Source organism: Athene noctua, chromosome 8, assembly GCF_965140245.1.
Source record: "Athene noctua chromosome 8, bAthNoc1.hap1.1, whole genome shotgun sequence".
NCBI lineage: Eukaryota > Metazoa > Chordata > Aves > Strigiformes > Strigidae > Athene > Athene noctua.
In genome coordinates, this window is record NC_134044.1 from 26,060,419 (window position 1) to 26,080,820 (window position 20,402).

At 38.0% G+C, this 20,402-nt stretch overlaps 1 protein-coding gene across 5 annotated transcripts in view; it reads left to right on the forward strand.

Moving 5' to 3' along the window:
- The window catches only part of BCHE (butyrylcholinesterase), a 53,784-nt gene that overhangs the window by 15,514 nt on the left and 17,868 nt on the right, over positions 1 to 20,402 (forward strand). Inside the window, exons 1-3 of one of the 5 annotated variants that reach the window (XM_074911713.1) lie at positions 4,775 to 4,887; positions 7,982 to 9,500; positions 11,562 to 11,686. In XM_074911713.1, coding sequence (XP_074767814.1) covers positions 7,987 to 9,500; positions 11,562 to 11,568 — 1,521 coding nt within the window. In that variant the 5' untranslated portion in view covers positions 4,775 to 4,887; positions 7,982 to 7,986 and the 3' untranslated portion in view covers positions 11,569 to 11,686. Of the gene's footprint in view, positions 1 to 4,774; positions 4,888 to 5,028; positions 5,048 to 5,068; positions 5,091 to 7,981; positions 9,501 to 11,561; positions 11,687 to 20,402 lie in introns of those variants that run through there. The other 4 variants (XM_074911711.1, XM_074911710.1, XM_074911714.1 and 1 more) reach the window with 4 other exon arrangements.

Here is a 20,402-nt window from a genome sequence, read left to right on the forward strand (position 1 = left end):
AAAAGGAAACCAAAATGGAAAACAGTTATATTGTCAATTAATTAATCTTCTGCAGAAATCTGTGAAACCTATAACTTATAATTTAATTAGCTTTATCAAGCTCACACAAGATTTCACTTGACACTCCAATTTTGCCTGTTTCCTTACAAGCTAAACACCAGGCTATAATAATGTCATGCAAGACATACTGGGTATACATTAATCATTTTTTATTTTCTTTATTGAATCTGATCCCTAGATGAGACAAAATACTGAGTTATATAAGAGTACCATAAGGAATTAAGAGTAAGTGAACATTCAAAAGAAATCATAATAATAACTTAATCTTTTAACTGGTTATATTTTCTCATTGGCTTTGATTTCTCAAAAAATTTTATAAAACTACAGACCATAATTGTGCTAATAAAGAGGAAATTATACCAACCTATAATTAGAGTAATAAGGAAAAAGGTACAGCAGATCATAATTGAACCAATAAGAGGAAAATATAATCATGCTTAATGGCTTATATGAGTGTTAGTGTCTTCTGTATACTTAATAAATTGGTATCCATTTTCATGGTATGTATCTAAGACACCATTCCTAATATTATCAAATTACCCTTCAGATCTGTTGGTGGGAAATTCTGCTAGTCCTGGAAGCTCCTGGAGGGAGGCTTCTTTGAATAACCACAATGAAAACAGAATTTCAAACTGGTGTGACCTTTAGCAACGCTTCAGCTCTCCCCAGGTTTAATTAGGGTGTGCCGGTTGTACATTCATGGGTATGCACAGGTGGTGTGTGCAACACCAAGTGTGACATTGGCAGAAAAAGTACAGAAAGAAGAGAAAGGTGTAACCTTCCAGGGTCACCGTATTTGGGCATGGAAAGATGCTCTGCAAGCAGGGTATACTCAAAAGCAAAGGCAATGATTTATTTCCTAATATGCGCAGTAGAATTACATGAATGAAAGCCCCAAAGCCGAGCATCAGTAGTTCCTTGCTGCTGCTGAGCTCCCATCTTCTGTGTTTTTTACCTGAAGATTTCACAGCTTGCAGCTTCGGTGTTTTTCCCTCGGAGTCCTTGAGCTGCTAACTGTCCCCATCTCGGATATCTTACCCCTGTCAGCAGTTTCACCTTTTGTATCTCGTACAGCTTGAGTTTACTTGTTTTCCTCACAGCTTTTTCTCACAACATAGCGGTTTTCTCAGAGGTTCGAGCCAAGGTCACACAGATGCTCAGCGTGAAAACTCAGCCAGGGATCAGAGACAGCCAAGCCCCCCCTGAGGGAGCACAGCAAGGCTGGAGTTTAAAAAAACCCTCCCCATATATTCATACAAAAGGCATTTCAGACAGTTTAGCTATAATTTGCCTTTGGATTTTCCTCTCAGCAATTAAAAAAAAATAAGAATGTTTCCTACTTTTACACACTATTAGCATGTAAATATTTCCTCACACATGCACACACTTCTTACCTTTACTTCTAAGTGACATTTGCAAAGCTTTCCAGCCCAGCTGTCCTTTCAGGAGCTCGGGTGCTCTTTTTGAGGCTGTAGATGGCTTGGAAGGGCAGGATCAAACCTAGTGAATGGACTCTTCACGTACAAGTAGACCTTGAAAGCTCAGAGGACACCCTGGGAGAGAAGCATGTGTTTTCCACTAGAAATACCAGATACATCTTTTTACGAACAGTTCTCTCTCTCATAGATCTTTCAGCACTCTTAGGTAAGTCCTGAAAATAACACAGAATGTGTGTAATTTAGGATAATCATAAGTGTAAACGTCTGCATATGCCTAGGTAATAATATCCTGAGGGGCAGTTTAATAACGAACTAAATCATAACAAAAATGTTTGATATTTCAATAATACATAGTGTTTGAATTCTCTAAGCTTCTTAGCCTACTAAATGTTCATCTTTCCTAGAGCTGGCCTTTGCTTTAATTTCTTAAGAGACTTGGACATCTCTCGTATATCAAAATTCTTATGTCGGTGTGACATCTGTTTCATATGTACACATTAAATAATGAAAAGACAATTTTATCTTTGGTGATGATTTTTAAGAATATAAATATTTATATTTTTAAGAATATTTATATATTTTATATAAATATATTTATATATTTATAATTTATATTGATATATTGATATATTTATAATTGATATATTTATAATTTATATTTAAGAATAAAAATTTACATAACCTCAGAAAAACCCCAGCATTATAGATAAGTTGATCGATGGATAGAGATATTTAAAAGTACCAGTGTACATATATATATATATATATCCATGTATATATAATGGCTCATATATATATACATACACACACATATATATATATTGTGTTCTATCTGCTGGTTTGTACCTCCTTTCCTTTCAAGTTCCCAAAGGAAAACTGAGAAACTTACCACTCTACAGAGAATTACTAGAGGCATTAAATGTATTTAATCTCTATTTTTCACTCAGGTATTTTTACTAAGCTAAGTTATAACTAAAATAAGTGTTTCCTCTCACAGCACACAGTTGTGAAACTTTAATTTATATGTTAATTTTTTAATTAAAGGAAAAAATATAGAAGAGGGCTTAGTTTTCTTGAAAAGTACAGCATAATAGTCTAACATTAGACTAAGGTATTATAGTTGAGAAATAGAACAGTCTAGTCTGTCCTAATGCCCCTCTTCCCTGAAGACATCCGGTTAATTCCAAGGCTGAACTCAGTGTTTCCTACTGCCCAAGAAACAGTTGGAGACAGCTGATTCACTTATCCCACGGTCACCTTGCCAGAGTCCATAGAAATGCTCTGCATTTTGCATTTAACTGTGTCTGCCTTGGAGCAGGAGGCTGCTGCAGGTGCTGCGGGCGCTGTAAAGGGGAGCAGAGAGGGGTGAGGAGATGGGCAGGGAGCGGTGGTGACAGCAGATGTAGGGCAACATGGCCAATGCTGGAAAATAAATGAAGCCAGAAACAGCATTTTTAGTGTTTGAGTCTCCTGCTGTTTCTCGACTGCTCAAGGCAGTGACGAGGGTTGAGAATACAATGATTTGTCATAAGCATCAGAAATACCTTATTTAAAAGCGGCCTCTAACAAGGTTTGGGGCTTATGACTCATTCGTTTGATGTCACAGCAAATGTGTGTCACCTGGCCATGTTGCCAAATGGGTTGAAAAGGCACTAGAGAACGTCAGTGAGTGTGCACATCAGAGAACACTGCAAGCTGCCCTAATTTAAAGAGCACAACTTAGCGCTTCCTGCAGGGAACTGCACTTGAAAAGTTTTGATCAGTAGGAATTGACACTAGAGTTGATTCTGACTTAATCAGGTTTTGTTATTAAATATTTCTATTTACATTACTGAGATAACAACCTTGGCTAAGAATCCTGAATTCCCAACTAATCTCGGACACTTTCATGCTAAATGTTTATATAGGTTATATTTATAACCTGGCTTAAGTTTAGACTGGGACGTATTCTCTCCAGTGGACACATCCCTGCAATATACCTATTGAGTGTCTGATCTTGAAGGTGGATTGTAAAAGGTAGACCATGTTTTCTTGACTTTCTCTCTATTCAAACACTATTTCACATGCTAGCTTTTAAAAATCATTTGTAGTCTCCATGTTAAGGTCTATAAACTTCATACTTAACTTTTTATTTCTGCTTTATTCCTGTTCTATGCATTGCCAAATATTGCTTTTGTGTAATTGAAACAGAGCTGTAGTTTGATTATTAAACAGAGGGAAAGTAATTGTCTTCAGCTCTAACGGGGGAAGCGAAGGCTCTCAGTAGAAGAAAACCTTAAATTGTGGAAAAGTTGCTTTTTTTCAGAGCAGAGCTAGAGAGAAGATGCTGCTGGAGAGAAGATGCAGCCCCACCTCCAAGGGGTGGTTTTCTGGTTTCACACGGTGGCTCAGGGATATGGGTTTGACAAGACATTTTGTAAGGGGGGGTGTATGTTATTTATTTATCTTCTCCATCCCTCTTCTCTATTATGCTTTTATCTGTACCTCAATATATTTGCAATTTAAGTATCCCCCCCCTCACTGTGGGACGTGATCCCAGCTGTGCTACAGCTCTGCCCTGCAGCTTAGACTGGCTTTGCACCTGCAGTACGGAATTCTGGTGGAAGTGATGCTTAGGAGGTTCAGGCAGAAGGAGGGTATCAGGTGTGCTGAGCAGCATGGGTGACTTCCTATTTGAAGCTTAAGAGAGAGAAAGCAGCGTGTGACACCATATGGGTACCACTTTTAACCCTAACATCAGAAGAGGACAACGCACATTTCTGCCATAGCCTACAGATGGCCATGAATCAAGGAATACAACTGATGCTTGCCAGTTGTTGACATGTCTGTGCAGAGAGCACTCCTTTTTTTATCTGCCACGGTTGCTTAAACCCAATAATAACTACTCATCTTACAGTGAGAATAAAAGTTTGAGGTATTTTAAAATGGTGGTAAACTTGAGCTGTACAATAGCAAAAAAAGTACAGGTGAGATCGGTGCTCTAAGCAAGATTAAGGAAAGAGAGGCAGGATTTTGATTTTATTATATTTATCATTCTGTTTATCTTTTTAGATTATAAAATAGTTGCCCTGTGCTAAAACCAAATTACCACGTCTTCCCTTTCCTATAAAAAGCTCATGCCTGATTTTCTCCAAAATGAGTTTCTCTCTGTAGCATTTCTACAACTATACCATTAGCCTTTGAGCAGATGTCAGATAGTAAGGAACGGCTGCCTGCAGATCAAGTTGCTGCTGCCAACTCTCGCGAGCTTTGTGTCAGAAACAGTTGATTATAATGTCAGTACTGTCCAATTTACAGGCTTAAAGCAGCAGCTGCATCCTGCATTTTCCCTGAAGTATTCAAAGATCCTGACTCTTAAAAACTTTGTAGTTCTTGTAATAGAAGTGGGGTAAGTGATTCTCTATTTACCCGTCTCTGTCTGCCAGGATAATTTACAGTTCAGCTTGATTTGCACGGGGATTGTGATCTTTTAAAATGTTATGCTCTGCCCATTTGTTGCTCTCTTGGGAAAACTCACTCTGCTCTGCAAATGGAACGAGTAAGCAGGCGTGTGTATCAGACCTTGGTATTATTCAAGGGATCCTGGGCTAAGTAAATTAAGCTGAGCTAGAAATCACTTATTAATTCAACCATCTTTTCTATTTAAACAGTGATTATAAAGTCTTGTGTATAGATTTTTTGGCTGGGCAAAGATTTGCAAGGAGAGGAAATAGTCATTGAAATAAATTGTGTTGCCTTGCTGAACAAGAATACAAAAGTTAGTCTGTTTAACTTTTGCTGGAGGAAACTACTACAGAAGCAGCTTTTTAAAGTATGCAAATACATTACATGATATATCTCTGTTCAGTTAAGGTTGATGAGCTAAAGCAATCTTCTGACCCTTTTGTTCTCACAGCAATAATCAAGTAATGTTTGTTTTGCTCAGTTTGCTTTACGTTGTTCAGTTTGTTTTAATGCAGCATTAAAAACCTTATTAAATGTAATATTTGCCATACATTCAAGGTGTAATAATAACACTTTCTCACTTGCTACTTCTGTTAATATTAGCAGAGTAACTCGAGACTAGACAAGTCCTCACGTTCAGTAGAACAAAACTTCTGTGGTTTTCAAGCTTGATCTTTTTCAAACTTTTTCTTTAAAATGACACCCGGCCTTTTGCAGAGCTAATTAAAAATGTACAGGCACAAATTTTTTGTTAGTCTTTTTCTTCCTAAAATTCTCGTCTGCAATTTCTCAGGGTCAAAAGTTATGCTTCTGTGTTTTGCAGTGTTTTCCTCCCTTCCCATCCCATTCCTTTTTAATTAACAGGAAAGTACGGAAGGGAATTAATTTTAATTACTATTTAGATATTAAAAGCTTTAAGAACTTTAATGTCTCTCCCTGTTCTTGGTGTTATTTTCTGTCCTTCATCATGACAATGTTTGAAATCTCTTATTATTTCCAGCTTGTTGTTGTGGTTCAGTCCTGGGTGACAAGTTAGAAGTGAGTATGTGAAGAGAGATGGTGTCAGTGAAACAACAGACGTAGAGAAATTACTTCTCCCATCTCACAGTGCTGTGCACTGCGTGCAAAAATACCCAGCTAGAGCCCTCCTATTAACATTTCTCACAGCCACCCCAGTTGCCTTGGTTGACTGTGAGATAGCATGAAAGAATTCAGCCCTAAGCTAATCTTTACATACCTTTTCTCACCCAGCTCTTACAAGATTTTATTACAGGAATGAGTAGGAAAAAAAAAAAAAAAAAAAGGCTGGCACATGGAGTGGGAGTTAAATGCCACTAAATGATGTGAGCTTCCTGAGTGGGTGCTGCAGGCTGCTGGAGAGAGCCTCTGCTTACCCAAACTCCTCAGGAGCTGCTGGACCATGCGAGTCGTCCAGCTCACATCTCTAAAGCTTGGCATATGTGGGGACATTTGCAGCTGAAGGTGGAGAGTGTTAGACCAACTCTGAAATCTATCGCTCCCATTCACCAATTTTTTTTTTTTTTTTAATAAAAAGACAAAATAATAAATACTTATGTTTTCAAAATTCATCCGTTTTCTGTTTAGATGAATGCTAAAAATATTGTCTCTGAAGATTCTTCTCTCCTCCTTTGATGCTCTCTCAAAGTTAGGAACCTCTGCCCAAAATCTTCCTCTTTTTCCCCCCTGTGTATTCTTAGTTGATTTCCAAGAATATGTAAACAAGAAGGAGGAGCTCAGATTAGCCCACAGCTGTAGTTTCCACAGAAATTAGCCTCATTCCTTTTAAGGACACAAGTGCTTCTTATTAACAAAGAATGGCCTGTTTAAAGTGGCAGGACAGAGTACACCATGTACAACAGCGCAACAGGCAAAAAAATAGAAGGAAGCTTTGTTAAGCATTTTCAAGTATGTAAGCTATAGAAATGGGTTTACGCAAATAGTCTTTTTTTCTGACTTTCACTTTCAAGGGGAAGATACTGGAGTTTTTATAGCATTTGAAAAGGTTGGGGTAAATAGGACTTCAGTATCCTTAAATATGGTACATAATCAAAAATCTATACCCTTAGCTATAACATTAATTATCACTTTGAAAAGTTCTCCAGGCCATACTTAAATTATTAGGTACCACCTTCATATATTAAAAATTCCTTAGCCTTTTAGCATTTTAATCTTCATTCTAAGTAGTAGTAGTAGTATTACTGCTTCTCACGATGGTTATAAACTTGATTATGTTGCTTTAGAGAAAAAAGATCTTGAAAGAAATGTTTCATTTAGGTCTTTGCATATCTCTGTACACAGTCGCCCACAGGAGCTGACAAACTGACAGCCAGCTTAGAGGTTCTTCATGTACTTCACTTGTTAAAACACCTTCAGATCCCAAGGCATCTGAGTAGGAGTTTACAGCAATGCCACCTCAGTGGTTTTGTCCAGGCATCTACCGTGACACAAGTTCAAAACTTACGTGGACCTGGAGATCCTTGGATTAAAACTTGGCTTCAAGTTCCTTTTCAGTGTTCATGGGATGCGTGTTTATGTGTGGAAAAATTTGTGTCTAGTGATGTTTGTTATCACTCTTTATTGATTTGAGAATACAAATTGCCATAGTAACCTCTAACAGAATAACGGCTAGTCGGGCATGGCATTTTCTGTCTTGGATCATAAAATGTCCTGTTCATCCTGCCAGTGGAAATGCAAGTGGTTAAGTCCTCTGCTAACTGAAGTAGTCAGTGTCTGCTTATATGACTTTACCTTCCCTGGTCTGGCTCTTTAGTTCTATGCTTTTTTAATTTTTTTAGTTAGAGTTTTTCTGCAGCACTGTACCAAACACTAAACACAATCTTTCCAACAAAACAAACTAACAAGAACTTATGGTTAAAGACTGCTGAGCTTTGTGTGGTAGCACCATCTTATTTTCAATGCCCTTAGGATGACCTACACCCTTTTTGAATAAACTATTTTGCCTCCGGTACTAACACATTGCAATACTAATTCTGAATTTCTTTTTTCCTGTGTTTCAGATATCATGATTTGGACAAATGGTGCGAGTCTCTATACCAGATTTTTTATGTGGCTTCTCCTGTATATGTTCATCAGGAAGGTAATGGCTGAAGATAACATCATTACAACCACGAAAGGCAGAGTCAGAGGGATGAACCTGCAGGTACTGGGGGGGACTGTGACAGCCTTCCTTGGAATACCTTATGGACAGCCACCCATTGGTAGACTGAGATTTCAAAAACCAGAACCTCGTGAGAAGTGGTCAGATGTCTGGGATGCCACAAAACATGCAAACTCTTGTTACCAGCTTCTAGACACAACTTACCCCGGATTTCCTGGATCAGAGATGTGGAATCCAAAAACTCACCTAAGTGAAGACTGCTTATACCTTAATGTATGGATTCCTTCTCCTAAACCCAAGAACGCAACCGTCATGGTGTGGATATATGGTGGTGGCTTTGAGACTGGGTCGTCTTCCCTACCGGTCTATGATGGCAAGTTTCTGGCCAGGGTAGAAAGAGTCATTGTAGTTTCCATGAACTACAGGACTGGTGCATTAGGATTTTTGGCTTTGCCAGGAAACCAGGAAGCTCCTGGAAATGCAGGTTTATTTGATCAAAGACTGGCACTTCAGTGGGTCCAGGAGAACATAGCAGCCTTTGGAGGCAATCCAAAGAGTGTGACTATATTTGGAGAGAGCGCTGGCTCCGCTTCTGTCAGCTACCATATCCTTTCTCCTAAAAGCCATCCTTTATTCACAAGAGCCATCATGCAAAGTGGAGCTGCAAATGCCCCTTGGGCTGCAGTAACAGCATCTGAAGCCAGAAACAGAACGGTGGCTTTAGCTAAACAACTCCAGTGTCCCACCAGCAATGAGACAGAGCTAATTCTCTGCCTCCAAGACAAGGACCCAAAGGATATACTGGAGAATGAAATTTTTGCTGTAACATATGACTCTATTTTACGAATATATTTTTGTCCAACTGTGGATGGTGATTTTCTCTCAGACATGCCAGAAACGTTGATTGAGAATGGCCTTTTCAAACAAACACAGATCTTAGTCGGTGTTAATAAAGATGAAGGATCAGCATTTCTAGTATATGGAGTCCCTGGCTTCAGCAAGGATAGTGATAGCTTGATCAATAAAACACAATTTGAAGCAGCTTTAACTGTGTCCTTCCCAGAAGCAAGCCAGCTTGCAATAGAATCAATCATTTTTCAGTACACAGATTGGGAAAATGAGCAAAAGCCAGAACATTACCGTGATGCCATGGATGATGTTATTGGTGACTACAATATCATATGTCCTGCAGTGGAATTCACTAAAAAGTTTGCACAATTAGGACACAACGCATTCTTTTATTTCTTTGAACACCGATCCTCAAAGCTCCCTTGGCCAGAGTGGATGGGAGTAATGCATGGTTATGAGATCGAGTTCGTGTTCGGATTGCCCCTAGAGAGAAGAGTGAATTACACCAAAGCTGAAGAAATTTTAAGCCGGTCCATGTTGAGATACTGGGCAACTTTTGCGAAAACCGGGTAAGTTTACTGTGGAAGTTGGTTTGATTGGTCTTTGCTTATAGTTTCACAGGTGGAAAAAGCTTAACTTTTGGTGGTGATTTGAAGCCCGATCAGAATGATAAGGAAGGATTGTTTGGCTATCCAGAATTCCTATTTTAGTTCTGATAAAATCATTGTCTTAGTAAAATAAACTGTTGTGTAACTCACTGTATTGGATGAACTTAAGGAAACAATGTGTATCCACCCATAAAAGCAAATGCAAAACTTTTTTTTTTTTTTTTTTTTTGCTATGACATCAGCTGTCACAAAGGAAGGTAACGGTTTCAAGTTTTAGAAACAAAATATTTCAGATTCTGGGAAAGACTTCCAACAGTAGAAGTAGGAGCAAAAAGCCCAATTTCCTCTAAGATGTAATTTTCTCAGAACATGCAGGTGTATAATATGGAGGTATATTATGTTCACATGATGAAGTGATTGGGATTGCAGGCTGCTCTTTTCAGAAAGCCTATCTTCCCATGTGTACCGTAAGTATAACCCTGGGTTTCACTGGAGCCAATGACAAATCACTTGCTATTTCCATTAGACTCATCTTTAAGTGAAATATGTCCTAGTCCGTATAAGAAGCAAATAAACATATTTCATTTAGATGTTTGAAATGGATTAAACACAACCCCTCATTCAGTCTATTTAGCTGGAGTCCAAGAGAAGTGAGACAGCCCTTGTGCTGCACGGCAGGGTTGTGGGGTTCTCTCACTGCAATATTCAGTCTGAAATTAAAACATTTCAGCGTGGTAAGAAAACCAGCTGCTGCCACAGTTATGTATGATTAGTCTCAGGGCTGCAAGCCTGATGGGATAGCAGGTTTCTTGTCTTTGCTGAAGCCCAGTTTTGTGCTCTCTCCTGAGAAAATTATGTATATCAAAATCTGTACTAATGAAAACATAGAATCAAACACTTCATTCACACTTCAGAAATGTTTAAATAACTAAAATTTTTAAATCCTGCTTTAATTTTACTTCCATGGTGGACTCTTCTTTTGGTTTGTGAAGGATATGTGGGTTTGTAAAGACAGAAATCAACTTTGGAAAAGGATCTAATTATTTCTCTTAATAGATTAGAAATCAGAGGAGACCACTGTGCTCATTTAGTTCATAAAACCTTCTACATAACACGAAACGCAGGTGGGACTTACATATTTCCAGTGATGGAAAGTCCAGAACAAAAGTTGGAAGTTGTTCTAAAGCTTAATTACACTTAAAATGTTTACAGTTATAAAAGGAGGTTTTGCGTTTTGCCTGTTCTCCTCCTCCATTTCTAGAGGCTCTATTTTGTTTGACAATTTCTAAGCTTTACTTTATGCTTTGTGTTCCATATAGAGATAGTTCTAATATCTATTCAAATAACTCTTAATCTTTTTTTTTTTTTTTTTTTTTTTAAATAAAAGAGGTTATGCTCCTGAGGATTTCACTGTAATCCATTTTTTCAAGTCCTTAAATAATAATTATGCATCTTCTCCAAAACTGTGATTCATCAACACCTTGTTGGAGCTTTTCCTGTTGGAATTAAACACTGCCCTCTCCAAAGAGCCCTAATTACCGCTGTCATCCATCCCCTCTAGTTCAACCTGATATTCCCCTGTTTACTCATCCAAGGAAAATAATATTTACCTTGACCGTGGTGTTATGCCAGGGGCTGTTGGGTGCCTGCCGGGCACTCTGCCACCACCTGAGCCCTGCCTGGTCCCTTCGTGTCACACTCTAAGGTGGACTCACAGCTTATTTTTATGTGCATTATTTTTATTTTTTTTTAACAGATTTGCTCATCAATAGGTGTGATTGACTGTTTGCCTTGTTTGCCTTGATACACAGGAATATTAATTACATAAACAACTTCTATCCCCTTTATATGATGGAGCCTGTAATTTTTTTTCACCGTAAGTGATGAACAGATTAAAACTCAGAAAATGACTACACAGATAGCTATACTCATCCATGCATAATGTTTAACGCAGGTTTTATTCTTGTAAAATTTAGTCTAAAATTTAATCTATGAGCTCTTCCTGCTTCCCTCTTTACTCAGAGCCTGATGACACCACTCCATATGAATTTGGTGTGAAAGACCACAGCACAGAGGAAAGCATTCAGCAGGCATGTACATCCTGGAATTGAGCTTGCGGTTGATATATTAGTGCCAAAAATGCATCTGATAGATTGCCAGGATGAAGTCTTCACAATGAGGTCAGGTAAAGCCTGGTAACAATTCGTGCATCCTGAAGACATGTTAGGACAACATTGCTTTGAAGCTGGTGTCATTAGGCCCTTAGTGGAGAGTAAACTGGGTGAAGGTTTCTTATTACATCCTGCAGCTTTACAACCTCCCGTACAGGAGCCTGCAGTCAGAATCTTATACCAGAGATAGCAGATCTTTCTATTAAACAGAACTATTTCTTAGTAAGAAAAGAGAAATTCAGATCTATATTAGATTTTGCAGAGCAATATTTACATTTCTGTGAACTCTTAGTTTCCACTGTATTATATATATTTAATTATTATGTATATATGTATATAATTTTTATGTGTGTATATATATATATATATAAAATCTCAATAATCTGCTGTGCAGAGTAGAGTACACTGTCCCTGTCACTGTAGCTAGCTAAAATTAGACAACATAAGGTACATTCAGGTTTATGTTTATAGAAGACAGTCCCATCATCTAGTCTGATTATCATTCGCACTATAATTAGATTAGCCTACAGATTGAATTGCAAGTGGTTTCCACAGCAAACAGCAAATAATCCCTCCCTCTGCTTCAACCACAAGTATCCAAACCATCACTATCAGGGTAAACAATATAATCATGCAATTTATGTAACACTAAAAGATCAGGTCAGTATTAAATCATTATGTGACACTTCCATCATCAAAACAAAACACAAGACCCCTAAGGCTCTGTAGCAAATAGTACACGGTGTACGATAAGTGGAAAAATAATTAAAATTGTTAATAATTCTGAAATAGCTGAGCCTTGTTTTCCTGGCACTTTTGAGCACGCTGTAAACATTTGTAAAGATCTGGGGAAGCCCCATTTGACATAATGTTTCTCGTAAACTCTGACACAATCAAAGGGCAAATATCTGAGGGGAAAATTACCTCATCATTGATGTCTCCAGTAGATGACAAGAAAATCAAGCAAAAAGATGAAAATCAAAAATAGTGTACAGCGCAATTTTTAGTGAGGGTGTTTGACCTAATATTCTAATGTGCAGATGTACAAAAGCACAAGGGAGGGAAGAGCAGCCTGCAGAGGAAAAAAGATAAGGTAGAGCCAACAAAAGCTGAAAGAAAGGGGTTTTCTCCTGTTACTTTCTGGTTTGGAGGGTCTGAGAGGTGACTCAGCTCACTGCCCGTGGAGCAGCGTGCTCCATGTCACCGCTGGCACCACAGCCTGTCGCTCTGCGTTTCTCAAGAGGGGTCTCCAAGCCCATACGTTGACCTTACTGATCTCTGGTTTTCATTCTCACATGAGTACTAGGAATAGAAATGGTGATATGAAAAATCAAAGGTCCAAACGCCTGGTAATAGTATTTTCCAGTTCTGAGAAATATCTAATGTCATGTAAGAACAAAAGAAAAGATGTTAGGGAGAAAAAGAGAAGTGACTCCTTCAAAGGATCCCAAGAGTATATGTGAAATTCTTGATTTTTACATTTCTCTAGTAAACAAAAGGAGACTGTCAGCCAGCCCAAGAGCTTCCCACTCAACCACCACCCCCATCAATAGCTCATGTAATTTGCCAATTCTCTAGGCACTTCTTATTTCACATCCTTGCTAAAAATAAATATCAGTGATAACTGACCATTTTTGCTGGAAAATTAACAGGGTTAAAGATTTTCTGGGTTTGAATGTGAGTGAGAAATGGGTAACATAGAGGATTCAGTAGGAGACAGGAACAGACATTTTGCCTGTGAGGCTTGAAGTTAGATGCTGGCGTTACACACCAATAATATCTGAGTACCCAGGGGAATAGTGTCATTTTTAGGAATCTGCCATATATTTACATGGTCTGTAGCTTCTGTGAAGACCCTGCTGAAGTAGTCTTCTTTGACAATAAGCCACTGCTTTTCAGTCATGCAATTCCCTGCAGATTCATTACCCAGAATAGGATTCAGCGGCGTGGGAACCCCTGGGAACTATGGATACCGTAACTACCTCTGTTACTGCATGTAGGGACAGGCTGCTAATCACTGGCTGCAGTATTTACCCATATAAATAATGTTACTTCATATCACGTAGGCTGAAAAGAATGAATAAAAGAAACTACCTAATGGGTCTGACTGTTCAAGCAGTTAACATGGAGCGCCTTGAAGAAAGCACAGACTGGGAGGCCCATAAGGTTCCTGGTAGTGATGTTTAGGATCAGCCCTTTGGCCTACTTCCATCTGTGAAGTCAGTCTTGAGTTGGATACTGATGTCCTTTAAGGTGCAGAGAAAGGTAACTATTAATAAACTGCCAATAAATTCCTGGGATTGCAAGACAAAAGCTTTGAGCTGTGGCATTTTTTTTTTTTCCATCACGTGAACACTTCTGGGGTTTCATTATCACTACAGTTTTTAATGACAGAACTTTTGGTATCAAGTAAGGTGGACCAAGCATCCCAGCTGTTCCTAGTGCTATTAGCATCATTTCATAAAATACTTTTTTTGCATGTAGTTGAGCCTTGAAATAACATTTTCATCACACCCTCAAAGAATCTCTGTTCTACCAGTGAGGGGAGAAAGAGGGTTATTACTGCTGCCATCTGAATATATCAAGTGTAATAAAATATTTTGGTTATAAGAAAGAACAGATTCCAAAATCAATGTTCTCGATCTACATTTTGATTTTAAAATCCTCCATTTACCCTGACCTAGAGTCTCCCCAGCTGAGTCTTGTATTTAAAAACGTTGGCAGTTGAATATCAACGCTGGCCTTAAAATAATTTGATAAAATTCCAGACATCATCAAAATTAGACAAAGGCAAAGAGATGTGGCCAAATCGTATTCAGCAGCAAACCATAGTGTGATATCATATGGAAGGGGTTGGATGAGGCTCAGTATGATTATGTTTGTGTATAAGTTCATTTTAACAATATTATGTTAGATTTCAGTGGCCTTCTGAATGCTTTCTGGAACCCTTTATGTGACAACCATGATGAAAGAATTTGAATTTCTCATTTTAAACACTTTTAAAATTCATTTCTCTGCTGCACTTTTGTTATTCTTCGGAAAGCTTTTGAAAGTAAGCAAGTGACAGTAACAGGTACTATCAATCATAAGCAGCAGAATGCTCTGCTAACTCTAGTAAGAGGAAGTTTTATTTATCATGAAAAAATATATGGCATCCCAAATCAGTGGTTGCTAGGTTATGCCTTTTGCGTTACTTTATTCATTAGATTTGGTAACTGTATTCTTTAGACATGAGTGACGTATAGTGACAAGAAGACAGACAAATCAGATGAGATGAAAACTCAAATAAGAATATAGTGGAACATACAAAGATAATATTTTTAAGGCTTTGTGAAAAACGTTTCAGATAAAAGGCAACCAGCAAAACTTGTCTCACTGCCAATTTTACAACTGCTGAAACAAATCTTTGCAGCTTTTTCTATAAAGTGAAGCCTTTGAAATATTTCCTCCCATGTTTTAGGGGAATTTGTGAGGCTTTGATTGTCCCACTAAAGCTCTGAAGCACTTTGCCTGGTTATTATTGCCTTTCCCTGATGTTCCACTGGTAGACATATAATAAATTTCAGTGCTTTTGTTACCAACTTATCACAACATGTTTATAGAGAGTAGTTTCAGAACAGTGAGAACAGAAACAACAGCCTCATATAGAGTCCAGACAGCAGCTTGAACTGGGGACCTATATACTCTATGTATGGAAGGGAATGAATATACTGGGGGGAAAAAAAGAAAAAAAAAGAAAAGAAAAAAAGAAAATAACTCCAACCACCTTTAATTTTCTAATACTTCAGAAACTAGGAAGTTTTATGTACCATACAGTCATTTCATGGTAAGAAATTTGCTGTGGGTTGTATTTCTTTCTGAGAGTAGTGCACATTCACAGGGACAGAAGCAGGTGCCTGTCAGCTACTCAGCTGAGCCCTGGTGCTGCTCCTCACAGGGTCTTCAAACGCACTGGAGCTACAGCTCAGTGGGACCAAGAGGAGCCTTTCCCTGAGCTTGCTGCTTCTGGCATCTCACATTTACCTAGAATAAGTAATTTGTCATATTAACTAGTGATTTGACTGGATCAGGTCAAGAATCCAGAACATGAGATTTCTGGCTGCGAGGTAAAAAAACAAGTATAAATGAGGCATGAGAGAGGTTTCTAAAAGTACAAAAGTATATATGGAAAGGAAAGTCTTCCCCTTCCCATGTTAGGGAAAAAAATAAAAAAAAAAGCTTTAAAATTGACCCCGAAGGATACATGCATTCTTGTGCTCACTGTCTTTTACTGGAATCGCCTCTGAGCCCTGAAAAAAATCATGGAAATCAGAATCATGAAAAAAAAAAAAAAAAAAAAAAAAAAAAAAAGGATCAGATCTTAGGAAACTTACTCCTATTTCTCCAACTTCACTTTTGGTTTGTGGTTTTTAAAAGTGACTCATCATCTTTCCAGGGTCCATACTTACTGTTATATTCAGAAGCAGTAATGGAAACACCTTTTTAGCAATCTATTTGGAAATAGTGCATCATGGAAAAAATCAGTAACTAGACACTCTCATTTGGCAGTCATCTCTCTCTTTCTGGCTTGCAAGCTGACAAGCTGTCATTGAATTTCAAAATTGAAACCAGGAGTATTTGATTCAGTCATCTTTTGAAAATAGGTCTGAGATTCAAATGGTTCAAATTGGCTTAATATTACTGCAAATATTGCAAAATTACAAGAAGATGTCTTGTTACTTTCCATATGTGCAGCAAATGCAATCCTGTCCATACAGATTTTGTTCCCTACAACAGATGAGTCAAACTATTATTTTCAAACATGTGATGAGAACATCTATTAAGGAAATGTCCAAATATTGTAGGAGTAATTGAATGAGACATAAAACTAAACTCTATAACTATGATGCAAAGGTTTGCCTTGAATATAACACTGGCAGTGCTTTATAGAAAAGGGTACACTCTTATAGAGTTGTCAAAGGCTGCAGGATCAAACCCACAAGGGATAATTCATGTTCCTGGGACTGAGCAAGGTGAACTCCCCATGTCTGCAGACAAAGGCAAAGACATAAAAACATGCATGCGCAGGCACAAAAAAATCCATGATAAAGTGGATCTCTTTGAGGTGAGTTTTTGTAGAGCTATCCTGCCTTTGGCTGACCCTGTAAAAGAAGAGGGAAATGGCTTGGATGTGGCTTTTCCTATTCTTGCAAGAGAGACAGGTAGAAGAGCCTTGTACTGGACATGCTTCCCTGCTGTGCCCAGAACCTGGCAGAGAGCCTACATGGATATGTTTTGGGGAAAGGAGACGAATGAAGACTGTTCAAGGTTTCAACTGTTCCAAGAGTTGAAATAAAATCACCGTATGATCGCTACCTCAAATTTGGGAGTGGGAATAAGAAGCCTGGATGGAAATAATTCACTGTTTGATGGAAAGTACATGACTAAGGAAGGTGGGAAAACAAGAAGGGGAAATGCTAACCAAGAGGCTAGGTGAACAAGAAAAGACATAAAGAAGAGAGAGAGCACAGAAAGAGATGGAAAGATAAGAGAAGAAAATGTCAGAGACATTTGCTAACCATTTTGGGGGGTGAAAGGGTTCGTGAACAGTGAAATGAAGGAAATGCATGCATGAACTTCTGTGTAAGGCAGGTTCGCATATAAGAGCAATACACTTCAGAGATAATCTAGGATTAGGGATTACTTTCCCTATATCATAACTTTTACAGGCGTGTAAACACATGGTTGCAAAAGTCACTGTGAAATTCTAATTAGCGTTCACCCCCAGTTAATCCTCTTTTTAGGGGCACTCTTCTTCTGTGCTGATTTTCTGCAGCTTAGTCCTTGTTTCATCATCAAAAGACAGAAATTGAAGTTTAAAAGGTCTGCAAACCCCATTTTTCCAGGTGGTTCTGGAACACTAATCTGAAGTCCTACTGAGAAATTTCACACGAAGAATGGAAACCTTTCAGTACACATTTTAATTTCCTCCCTAACGCAAGAGATTGGCTTGTTTCAGGGAAGTGGCAAAGGGGAGAAAAGAGGAAATGAGGAGCAGCAGAGGTTACCTAACACCACATTTTTGAAGGTAGCTCAGTATGTGTTTAATTTTTTTTCAATCAGCTGCAAGAGAAGTCCGTTGTGGGTAAATGTAGTTAGCAATTTAGTCACAGGATTTGTGAGATTATGTCCCCACAAATCTAGAAGCTGCACAAGTGGAAATCAGGCATTTCATGCTTACAGTTACTGATGTTACACAATTATAGGCTAACGCAGATGTAAAACTAAAACCCGCCATCGTCTGCTTTCCAAGGCATCTCTGGCCACCATCTGTGTTCCCTACCTTTCCTTGAGGGAACATAAGACAACTTCCTAATTTCATACGATACAAACTCTACAGAGTGTTGCCTCAAATTTACACCAGAGAGATGCTTTCTCTACTGGAACCGCTGTTCAAACACTGTGATTTTATTTTAACTAATGAAGTTTTAAATATCTGCCTCTCCTGAACGTTATTCACCACGGTGTTCTCAAGGAGTAGCCTCTGAGTGAATTTTCTTTACAACTGGAAAAGATTAGAGGTTTAGCAGTTGGTTTATCCTAGTTATGAAGTAGTCTGCATGCTATAATTTCTACAAAAGCCCCCTCAATTTTGAAAAAGAAGGACTTTGAATAGGCTCAGGTATCCTGCCCTCTTTACACGCTATTTCTTCTTGTGCACATGCCTCTCATGCCTCTCAATCCACATGTTGGTACTTGGAGATCTCCCTCTTGGTGTAGTTCAAATCAGGCTCAGAGGATGTTGTGATGTTGGGACATAATTTGAATGTGTTTATCAAAGAAAGTTACATTTCCACTTGTAAATGTCAAATTGACAATGGATTTATACCAGATATAAGAAATTAATCTTTTTTAAAAATTTATTTTATTTTTAAATATATTTGGAGTGTTGTTATGAACAATATAGCTTCTTATTTACATTTCCCATCATGAAGTATCAGTGGTTCTGTTTCAGATGAAGCAATAACACATATACATGCTACTGAAAGCTACCTAATGTTTTTATTTATAGGACTTCTCAATTTGGCCTAGATTATATGGTAGTTAAAGTTTGTGACTCATGCTCTTCCTACCATTCACAGAAATAAAACAGTGGCAGTAGTGCAAAATATCAAGAAAAAAGCTACTATGATGAAATCTGTCAGGACACAATGAATCTAGATGATATTAGTTGGTGTAGGGCTATGTGGAGCATCCATCTTGAAAAGAAATCATGATTAGGGCAATTACAGAAAACAAATCTCAAATATCATATCCTAGTATAGTATTTACTACACAGTCGGTATTGAAAATTTGGTCTTGAGATAAGGAAAGCACTGAATCCATTTATCTAACAATTTCTGAGTGTCTGGGATGAACTCTATTAATGGGAGAGAAAGCAAGAGATGGAAACAGCAATCATATACATATGAGTGCAGTACTCACTCTTTCGCACAACCAACTGTGCTGACAAATTTTACCAAAGCCTCTGGGAATTTAAACCACAGTATTAATAGTTCCATGGCAATAAAAACATTTTTCTCTCCCTTTAGACACTCTCTTCAGACTTCTTCCAGGGAGCAATTCTGGTTACTATGTAAGTTCAAGTTTTTCCAGGTCATGAGAAGGAGAAGTGAGTTTGTAGAGGAGATAAGACAGTTTCAGAGGATGAGTAAAAGGGCAAGGGCCATGTGCCTTCCTGTCTACTTATTCTTTTACTTACCTTCTATGGAAGGTACTTCCTCCTTCAAGGTCTCAACAGGGTTCAGCACCTTCTTCCATTTCCAAATAGCCCTCTTCAACCTCTGCAAGTAAGATTAAAAACTGTAGTTTCATTTGATTTCTTGCTGCAGCTAGGAGTGTAAAAAAAATAACAGCTTTGAGAAGTGGTCCTTGAAAGTTAAAATTGATACCATATGAAAGGGCATAAGGATCTTACAAAACACTTTACAGGAACATTTAAAAAAAAAAAAAAAAGTAAAAAATGTTCCTTTAGAATAGAGAAGGACTAAGCCATAGTGTTGCCTCTCTTATGTCTATTCAAAGGAGACATAAATACGAACTGTGAATATTCACACCAGAACCTGGAGTCCCGGAGAAGGTGTGAAATCATCATTGTGAATTCTGTCCAGGAGGAGAGAAGCTGCTTTTGTAAACAGCTACAGGTATTTCTCCAGCTGGGACCTGATCCAAAGCTTTTGAAGTCAGTCAGCCTGTTCCATTTGTTTGGATTTGGATCAGCCCCTAACCAGTAAGTTGATTCACCTCAAAAAGTGCTGGACTGGTCTTCAAATGCCATGCAAAATAATGTATCAGATGCAAGTCATGTTAAGCAGAAAGAATAAAATACTTTACTGCTTTATCACAATACATAATCTAAATATGTAAATGACTAAAACTTTATGTTTTAGGTATTTTATATTAGACACTTCTCACTTTCAGCTTAGCATGACTGTGAGCATCACACTGAGTGATAATTATTTCTTAAAACAAGACAGGATAAAACATCTTTAAATTTAAAATTTTAAATTTTAAAATTATCTCTAGATTAATGTCAAAATTTCATCCATTTCCCTGAAGTCAATTTAGCTTCAAATCTTCTGTCTTCTTGAAGTTATACCATGAGGTTGAAGATTATTCGCTGTTGGTTTTATTCTTCTTCTTTTTCCTCTTG